General features: G+C 31.0%; 1 protein-coding gene across 1 annotated transcript; it reads left to right on the forward strand.

The window, feature by feature from the left end:
* Positions 1-6,971: 6,971 nt before the first annotated feature.
* LOC103486091 (agamous-like MADS-box protein AGL66) lies at positions 6,972-10,096 on the forward strand. The gene is made up of 11 exons (XM_008443922.3): positions 6,972-7,249; positions 7,436-7,489; positions 7,613-7,631; positions 7,984-8,045; positions 8,226-8,253; positions 8,383-8,444; positions 8,522-8,621; positions 8,806-8,859; positions 8,969-9,099; positions 9,347-9,557; positions 9,867-10,096. Exons 1-11 carry the CDS (start codon positions 7,065-7,067, stop codon positions 10,005-10,007), a joined length of 1,047 nt encoding a protein of 348 aa, XP_008442144.1. The 5' UTR covers positions 6,972-7,064; the 3' UTR covers positions 10,008-10,096.
* Positions 10,097-10,931: the final 835 nt, after the last annotated feature.

A 10,931-nucleotide genomic window follows, 5' to 3' on the forward strand; every position in this document is an offset into this window, starting at 1 on the left:
ACGTCGTCAACAACATGCGTGTAATATATTTGCGATCGTTTACATTTGGCTATTGTTTGATACACGATCGTTTAGATATGACTACAATTTATTTTTCAATTCTATCGTTTAATTTTGTTAACGATCGTTTAATTTGATTATGTTTAAATTTGGTTACACCGATCGTTTAGATTTAATCGTTTAGATTGAGATTTGGCTATTGTTTAGTACACGATCGTTTAGATATGGCTACAATTTATTTTTTCAATTCTATCGTTTAATTTTGTTACACGATCATTTAATTTGGTTACGTTTAAATTTGATTACACGATCGTTTAGATTTGAGGACCCAAATTTAAACGATTTTTTTAAATTCTTTTGCTACACGATCATTTATTTTTTTTATATGATCGTTTAGATTTGTTTACACGATCGTTTAGATTTGGCTAAATGATTTTTTAAATTCTTTTGGTACACGATCGTTTAGATTTGTCTACTGATGATTTTTTTTATACCTTCGTTTACATTTGGCTACTCTAATCTGAATGGTTTTTTTCAAGATTTTTTATACATGATTTTTTAATTTACCATTTTTTTATACACGGTCGTTTAGATTTGGTTATCCAAATTCAAACGACGTATAAAAAGAAGAGGAAAAGAAGAAAGATAATGGAAAAAATCATAGCGAAAAAAAAAAAAGAAAAGAAGAAAAACGATGGAAAAATTAAACGACGTAAAAAAGAATCAGAAAAGAAGAAAGACGAAGAAAATATTAAACGATGTAAAAAAGAATAAAAAAAAAGAATAGACATTGAAAGAAATCACAAAATCAGAAAAGAAGAAAGACGATGAAAAGAAATCGCAGCGAAAGAAAAAGAAGAAAAGAAGAAAAACTATGGAAAGATTTAACGACGTAAAAAAAGAATTGAAAAACAAGAAAGATTATGGAAAGAAATCGCAGAAAAAAGGAGAGGAAAAGAAGAAAGACGATGAAAGAAATCGCAGGAGGAAGAATGTAGAAGAAATCGCAAGAGGAAGAAGACGATTTCATCGCGACAAAGAGAAAAAGATGGAAGGGCAAACTTGGAATATTTAAAAAATGACCAACTTTATGGGCTTTGTTACACGGGCTGTAAATAGTTTGGTATTTTGTTACATCTATATAAGTTTCCAATTTAAAAATTTGGATTAAATTAAATATAATATATATAATTTAGAAATTAATTAATAGTTTAGTTTAATTTGATTTAATTAAGTTTGATTTAATTAAATTTATTTCAATTAAAATTATAGGTTATGTGAGAGATATTTATTTAAATAAGATTTTATATGAAATATTAATTAAATATGATTTAATTAATTATTAATTAAATTAAATTAAATAATTTTTTATATTAATATTAATTTAATATTAAGTTATTAAATTAATCGGAAACATGAGTGGTTTTCCCATGTTTCCATTTTCTTTCAACTTCTCTTATCTTCAATCTGAAGAAGAGGGAGATATATCGTCACATCAAAATTGTGGTGATTATAATTTGGTTGGATTTGGGTAATCAAGTTTTCTCATATCCAACCTAGTTCAGCCCTATGATGAAAAATTGGGCCCAAACCGCTAGGCAAATGGGCTCTGGGCTCAAGTCCACTTAAAGCTCGTGAAATTTCTTTATAAATAGATGTCTTTACCATTCATTTGAAAATCTTTGGTTTAAGGAAGAATTAAAGTTATGAATAATTGAATACTCAAACTTCAAAAAAGCTCTCAAGATGTGCAACTTCTTAACAACCTCAAGATCATCATTCTAAAGATTGAGGACTTGGAAGATTAAATTTTTCTTGAATTCTAGAAGATTGAAGTTCAAATTGACTTGAGACTACAACTTCCTAAAGATCAAAGACCAAGGACTTATAAGTTTAATGTGTATTCGAGAGAAAGAAAAAAATGAGTAAATACTAGAGATTGTATCCACAACACTATATAAATCAATATACATAATTCAATTCCATGAATTATATATTTCTCCGAAAATCTCGTGTGAACACTCTTCTCTCCCTTTTTCCTTTTCTAATTTTGATTCCCACAAACCAAAATCTCAACTCAGAGAATAGGAACATTTTCAAGTGGTGGTGTCCCAATTTGTCGATCGGAAGATACAGAGTTGTCAACGAATGTAAATTCCTTTTACTCTTCTTTGTATAAGCATGCTTAGCCATAGAAATTGTTATTTTTGCTAATGTATTAGTATGTTTAAATCCCAATTAAATTGAGTAATGGTTATGTTTAAAATTTATTCCTCTGCGTAGGGCTCTCATGTCATCTATTGGTATCAAAGCCATCTCAATTTTTAATTGAAAATTTTAAAAATTTTCATTGGTTTGGTGGGATCTTGCATTATGAATGTAAATTTGCAATTGAATGTTTTCTATAATTTTGGCCATATATTTACCGTTTTTGTTAATACGATCATTTGTAGAGGTCCCTGCATTTTTGGACATTTTTTTTCTATAAATCTATAATTTAGAGTCCAATTTTGGGGTTTTTTGACATTTTTCTGAGAATTTTGATAACAAATTCGCATAAATGGACAACCGGAATGCCTCTAATTTTGTGTTTTTCAACACTACATAGAAACTGAGACATGAAAAAAAAACCACAGCACGTCTGTTTAGAGGAAGAGTGGCTACCGTCACAATGGTGTCAGCAAGCCTAAAGGCTGATGGCTTGGTATGGCGCATAGTAGCTCGGCGACTTGGCTTTGGACGGTTTGCAAGCGAACGACTTGGTTTTGGTGTATGTTCAGCGGTTTGACGCGGTTCGACTCCAATTATTCATCAGTCACGTGGTTTTGCTTTTGTTCAACTTAGTTTTGGACCAATTTTTCCATTTTTGGATCAGTTCTTCCATTTTTGGATCGGTTCAAGATTTTTGGGCCTTGTTTAAAGCTTTTTGAAGGTTTTAAGACTGATTTTGGAGCTTTAGAAGCTGTTTTAGGATATTTTAAAGCTTAATTAGTGAAATATTTGTTTTGTTTTATCCTAGGGACCAATTTTATAGGTTCAGTTGTTATTTAAATATTTTATGGATGTCACTTACATAAATCTCACCTTAGGTTAAGCATGTTCATGCATTTTTATATATTAAAGTGTTATAATTTATTTTATTAATGCATGATTGTGAATTTCGTGAGTAATTTAAAATATATTCATATTTTAAATATATAAAATTGGTTAACCCTGGTGCATGACATTATTTAGTTAAATATAATTTGTTTTATTTAAATTAATGTCTTGTGTATGTTTGGTTGATTTTCATGGAATGTTTTAAAATATAAGTGTTATATTAATTAAGTTGAAAATCAATTTTCGTTAAGCATATTACATCCATAGTTTAATATAATTGTTATATGAATGTAATGTTTTGCATGAAACATAGTTTTACTTAATTATAATTTGATTTTAATTAATTAAACTATAGTATGCATGTTTACAGGGTTAATTAACTAATTTTATAATTATTATAAAATTTGATAATTAGAAACCATCAGTCTATAATAAAGAGTTGCATGCAAACATAAGATCTTAGTATTAATTTGATTTAATTTTAAATTGTTTAAAATTAAATAGGCCTAAGATCACATTAATTCTAATAGGATTAAAATTAAGTCTTATCTTAGTTTAATGAAATTAAGTAGGACAAATAGAATTTAAGGTTATATGGGAACTCCATAGGTAAAGTTCTGTCTAAGGTTGGGAGTACTTAAGTTGGCGGTTTACAGAATACATCCTACGTGGGAACCGACCTAGAACCAACGTTGAATTAACCTTATTCCTATTAGCATAAGATGTCACTGGGTAAATTAAATGGTTTAGTACGCCTAAGAGTTCACAAGTGAGATCCATACTCGGCTTCGTGTCTCCTTGGGCATGGACTCCCTTCAGAAAGTGTTTGTATGAGTCAATAACAAGGTGAGTAGGGAAAATGTTCATAGTAAGTGGGAGAAGGACACATGTCAACGTATCCTACGGTCTCCTCCATTAGGTTGCACCGTCAGATTTCTATGATCTGCCTGCGTATCATCTTGGAGCGCTTATCCCTTAGAGGGTTATATCATAGAAGTCAGAAAAATGCAAACTCCAGAAAGAGATAGGGTTTCTTAGGTTAATCATCAATAGTTATCTTTCCTAACGGTAGTCTGTTAAAGCGTGCCTCAGGGATCTGAAAAGGGTAGGTCACACATATGAGATGAATAAGTTAGTTGATGAATCATCGACCGAACAACAGTAGCTAAGAACTATAGGAATAAGAGTTATTATGGTATTAGTAATTAGTTGAGATTGTTTCAATTCATGAGAGGAGAGTAGTTGTTCACCCTTCGGTGACTGTTGCTCTAAACTTCTGAAGTGTCGATGTAAAAACTAAATCATTTGTTTGATTAAGATTCTTTGACCGTTTGTTTTTGCTGAATTGATTAGATTATTTTGTGTAATGAGTTAAGACAAAGATAACTAATACGGTCAATTGTTTGTTATTTCAGCATGTGTTCTTCAATAATTGCACTGCTTAAAAACAAAAAATTAACCGGTGAAAACTATGCGATATGGAAATCGAAATTGAATATGATTCTAGTTACCGCCAATCTACGCTTCGTCTTAATGGAGATGACGCTCAAGGTTGTTAACAACAGTAGCTAAGAACTATAAAAATCTTAAATGCACGATGTCATTTCAGCTCGTGCAATGGGAGATGCCAGGTTGTTAAATTTTTTAGAAATAGATTCATGTACAAGTTTTCTAAAAACTTGTACATAGTTCCTAAAATTAAGAGGAACTAAATTTTTGTTTCTTCACTTATTGAATAATTTCACCCAGTTACTTTTTCTTTGAATGAACCGTTCATTTCTAAGAATGGCGTACATATTTGTTCAACTAAGCTTGAAAACAACTTGTACAGATTAAGACATAACGAAGCAAAAGCAATTTTAAATCATGAGACGATGTTTAAAACTACTAACACTCAAAATAAAATGCAAAGAATTTCTCTAAATAACAATGCTTATCTTTGACATTTAAGATTAGGTCACATTAATCTTGATCGGATCGGGAGATTAGTAAAGAATGAACTTCTAAGTTAGGATATGTTTCATTATCTCCATGTGAATCTTGTTTTGAATGAAAAATGACTAAAAGATTTTTTATTGGAAAATGTTATAGAGCCAATGAGTCCTAGAACTTGTACATTCAAACCTTTATGATCCCATGAATGTGAAAGATAGAGAAGGTTTAGAATACTTCATCGATGATTATTTAAGGTATGATTATTTATTTAATGGAGTATAAGTCTCAAGCTCTTGAAAAGTTTTAAGGAGTATAAGACTCAAGTTAAAAATCTATTAGATAAAAAGATTAAAATTACTTCGATCTGATCGAGTTGGGGAATACATGGATTTGAGATTTCAGGATTATATGATAGAACATGGAATTCAAAAAGGAGAAAGAACCCTGTTAGACACGGTTCGTAGCCCCGTTAGACACGGTTCGTAGCCCCGTTAGACACGGTTCGTAGCCCCGTTAGACACGGTTCGTAGCCCCGTTAGACACGCTTCGTAGCCCCGTTAGACACGCTTCGTAGCCCCGTTAGACACGCTTCGTAGCCCCGTTAGACACGCTTCGTAGCCCCGTTAGACACGCTTCGTAGCCCCGTTAGACACGCTTCGTAGCCCCGTTAGACACGCTTCGTAGCCCCGTTAGACACGCTTCGTAGCCCCGTTAGACACGCTTCGTAGCCCCGTTAGACACGCTTCGTAGCCCCGTTAGACACGCTTCGTAGCCCCGTTAGACACGCTTCGTAGCCCCGTTAGACACGCTTCGTAGCCCCGTTAGAAACGCTTCGTAGCCCCGTTAGACACGCTTCGTAGCCCCGTTAGACACGCTTCGTAGCCCCGTTAGACACGCTTCGTAACTGCAAAAACTGCCCTTGATATCTTGATCAATATTTCCTCGAAGAGTGTCTTTGAACCAAGTTTGCCTCATTAATTCTCAATGCACAGTTGACAAAAGTTTAATTTCGTCAATCTAACAAGGACTGAAGTTTCTATAACTTCAAACAAATCAACCCACACACTAAATTTGAAACGAACGAAACATTTTCCCCATATTTTCTACAAATTTTACATATATGGTTTCAACAAATTTCAGGCAAAAAAAAAAAAAAAAAAAAAAAAACCTAAAAGCTAAATATAACATGACCGAAGACAAGTAGCGAGGTGCAGGCCAGTGGGAGAGAATGGGTGAAGCAAAGAAGGAAGAAAATGGTTGATCGCCGACGATGAAGTGGGAGGTGAGGGAGGAGGAAACAGCAGAGGCCATAGAAAGCAAAAGAGAAAGGGGAGTGCGAAGGAGAGAGGGATGATCGAAGGTGAATGGTAATGGACATGAAAATCGCTAGGGTGGCGGGAGGGGTCGCAGCCGCAAAAGGCAGAAGGATGAATTTGGGTCGCAACGCCTTCTAAGACCCGTTATCCCTACGCGTAATTTGATGGTGGTAGGATAGCCCTTTATCTTGATGCCAAATCATTATGGCTTCGGGATAGTCCCTATATGCTAATCCATAGTTTCGGTGTCGGCGTTAGTGCTCTCTGCCGAAGTTCTTTTAGGCGTCGGGCGAAAACCCATTTTCTTATGGTGACATCTAAAAATGGTCGGTTCTCGTACCAACAATTAAAAATATCATCTAATAAGCCAAATGATTTTCATTTTCCTTTTTCGAGACTTTTATTGATCTATATTTCTAATCAATATTGCCAATACAATTGTGGTTTTTAATAGTTAGATATGATGATTAAAAACAATCAATTACAACCGAACATATATAAACCACACAATGAATGTTTGAATTTCCACAAAATTCTATAAACTTTTCCATGGGCAGTTGGGAGGTTGAGAAAAAATAGATAAATGTGAGGTTAAAAGGGAAGGGGAAGACCGAGTTAAGTAGGGATGAAAATTGGTTGGTGTTATTGAATTAACCCTAATTCTTATAAGGATTAGAAATTTGAATGGTTAATGTAATGGTTTGTTAGATTATTATGGGGAGAGTTAAATTGCAAATCAAGAGAATTGAAAATACAACTAATCGGCAAGTAACTTTTTCGAAACGAAGAAATGGACTCATCAAGAAGGCATATGAACTCTCTATTCTATGTGATATTGATATTGCTCTTATTATGTTCTCTCCTTCCGGCCGTCTCAGCCAGTTCTCCGGCCGCCGCAGGTTCCATTCTTCATCATCTTCATTCTCTCTTCCAGCTTTGATATAATATTAAATCTACGTTCAACTATGATCATTAGCTTTTTTTTTTTTTTTTTTTTTTTTTTTTTTTTAGTTTAATTGGTAATTTAACCTTGCATCAAAGTCCGAGGTTGTCTACTCCTAGCTAAAATATTATTTCTTTTGCAGAATTGAGGATGTGCTTGCTCGTTATATAAATCTGCCTGATCATGATAGAGGAAGGTATACAAATTTTTTCTTGTTTCTGGTCTTTCTTTTTTTCTTTTTTTTTTTTTAAAAAAAGTTTTTTCTTGAAAATGTAATGAATTTTCCTTTGGTTTTTCTCCCTATCGTGTGGTGTTGCAGCGTTGTTCAGAATAAGGAGGTATTTATATTTAACTCAAGTTGTTATTTTATTATTATTTTATTTTATTTTTTTGCTTTATGTATTTATTTATTTATTTATTTATTTATTATTATATTATTGAAAAAAGAATAAGTCGACGAGTGTGTCAAATATTTTTAAAAAAGATGTTAGTTTTATTAGACAAAAACTTCATTTCTAACAATTTTCCAATTTTTATTATCTCAATTTCAATTTAATAGGAGTTCAAACTTTATTATGATGTGATGCATGGATGTTATGCACTAAACTATTTGATTGTATTTTCAGTTTGTTTATTGTTATAATTAATAATTAATGTTTACTTTTATTTGTTTAACCATTTTTGTTGCAGTTTTTATTGGGAACGCTAAATAATTTGAAGACAGAGAATGATATTGCACAACAACTTTCCAAGTACTTATAATATATGCTTTAAACAATCCAATCCAATCCAATCTTTTTTCTTTTCTTTTCTTTTCTTTTTCTCCAAAATTTCAATTCATAAACTTAAGAATTTTATTTCTTACTCTTTCTATTTTTTGTTTTTTAATTTATTAGTCTGATTTTTGTTTATGTGTGGTTGTCCTCCAACAGTCCTACATCAAGCAACTCCAATGTTGAGGTAATCTTGTCATAACTCAACAAATTCTACTCCATTTGTGACCAAAAGACTAATATTTATGTATCATTAAAATGAAAAAAAAAAAAAAAAAATTGACATATAGTTCTTGATAAATCTCAATGTTTATAGGAACTTCAACAAGAGGTTGGTACATTGAGACACGAGCTTCAACTTGCTGAGCAACAACTCAGGTATTATTGTTGGGACAAACTTTAAAAACATTCAAATAACTATATATTAACTAATTTAATTTTATATTCAAAATTAGGTTATTTGAACCTGATTTTCTTTCATTCACGTCAAATGCTGAAATAAATTCTTGTGAAAAAAATCTTTTAGATACTTTGGCGCGAATCACCCAAAGGAAGGTACCTACAAATTTACATTATTCTCTATACATATATATTTAAATCATTTTAAACCAAATCTTAGTTACCTTACTCTTTCCAATACTTTTGTTTAGGCCAGATCACATTGGATCTGTTAATAAACAAATATTAATTATAAAGCACTCTTTTATGATCTGTTCATAATGTATTTATTTTGACACAGAAAGATCTATTAAGCACTCATTTATCTCCTTATGAACCTCCAAATGGGATTCAGGTAACCACGTATTATTAATTCTAATTTTTCATTTTTCTTTTTTTCTTTTGGTAAAATTGAAAAAAAATAATTTATAAGTATTTTATTATTTGTTTGGTAATTAAATTAGATATATTTGGATCAACAAGATGGAATACCAACCTCTTTTGAAAGCGATGTTGGTAATTGGCTGCCAGAAAATGGACAAAATAATCCTAACCAAATTTGTGTTGCATCTGAATCATCTTCCATTCCTCAAAGGTATATTTATTTAAATTACTTCTTTTGTTGTTTATGATCACATTCCTTCCTTCCTTACTTCATTTTCTTTTCTTTTTTTTCAAAAATCTATTTCTTTTTTCTTATTTAATTAATACACCTTAAATCTCATATAAACAAAAATAAAGTTTGTATTATACTTCCGGAAAATTATTTTAAATAACAAAACTGTAAAATTAATTAGTTTTGAGATATTTGTGTGTTTGTAAATATGGTTATTATATATCAGTGGGCAGTATCCAACCACGACAGTATATGATCAAGTAGTCTCACAAGCAGCAACAACAAACATAAATGTTGGCGTTGGCGTTGGTGTTGGTGTTGGTGGCTATGACATTGCAAATCCCAACGACGACGGTTTCTCCCCATGGCATCATAACTACACCACAACTCAACTTCTCTCTTCCTTCATCCCTCAAACTTCCTTCGATGTTGTCAAGGTATACTCTATCTACTCTCTCAAACCACCAATTTCTTTTTTTCATGGATGTAGAACATCCATTAATAATAAGTAGAAAAATAATCTAGAAACTAAAAAAAATAGTTGAGAAAACATGAATTATTACAATCACATATATCCATCTCTCCGTGACCCAATTAATTAATAGGATTTGTTTTAAGAATTATACCACTTACATGACTAAGTTAATATACGATAAATTTATTTGATTTTGAAACTAAACACACATATATATTTTTTTATTCTAGTTCATTTCCTTAAACTTAATTTCGACGATTTTTGTTGATAGAATGAAATTGGAGAGCCTTGCATGAATACAATGATACCACAACAACAAGTTGATAGCATTTCAAATGGAAACCAAATGCCTCCAAGTGATGGAAGTGCCAACTATGATAATGTCAAGTTGTCTCAACTCAACGTGGATTAATTTTATATATATATATATTTTATATCTGTCTGTCAATAAATAATTGCATTCTATACATTTTAAGGTTTTCTTTAAATCGTTTGATCTTTTTCTCTGAAAAAATTATAGGATTTTTTAGTTAACTTTTAACCAATGTAATACTTAGTTAGTCGATCAAATACTTAGTTAGTCGATCAAGTTATATAATTAACATCTAAACATAGGACATAGACTTAAATAAAAGTAGATAAAAATGTTTCTACGTGCAAAATGAAAATGAGCTAAACTATTACTTAAATTATTTATAAATATAGCAAAAATTTACCGATTATTTTCATACATTCAAATGAATGTACATTTAGAAAAATGAGGTAACTTATTTATAAATATAGCAAAATTTTATCTTTTATTTATTGTATATATTGAGATAGACATCACTTTAGTGAAAATGTTGTTGCACGCAAAATTTTATAGGCAATCACGAATTGGAACGTCAATTCTCAAATTAATCACTAAATTATAAATCATCAAATTTGGGACCAATTAAAGATTGATATATGTTCCAAAATGAAATTGAATACATAAATTGACTAAGGATATTAAGTGTTTTTTATCAAACTAATTATTTTGGTCCAATTAAAATTTTTATGGAATAATAAGGGATATAACATGCTTTTTAGGGGTCATTTTGGAAAATGGCAAAACCACATTTTCTTTTTATTTTTAGCAAATGACTCAAATTTTTAAACTGTAATTATTTTCTACGATGTAATTAATCTATGTTATGCATTTATGAATCTTTAATTATTTTTGGACGTGGTAGAGATATAACAACTCATATCATAACTTCTTTCTAAGGGACAAATTCTTCCTAATATATCTTGAGACTCAACTAATTGATTCAACATTTTAAAAACTTTATCCAATCTTATTTTAACAACTTTA

This window comes from Cucumis melo, chromosome 8 (genome assembly GCF_025177605.1).
Source record: "Cucumis melo cultivar AY chromosome 8, USDA_Cmelo_AY_1.0, whole genome shotgun sequence".
Taxonomy (NCBI): Eukaryota; Viridiplantae; Streptophyta; class Magnoliopsida; order Cucurbitales; family Cucurbitaceae; genus Cucumis; species Cucumis melo.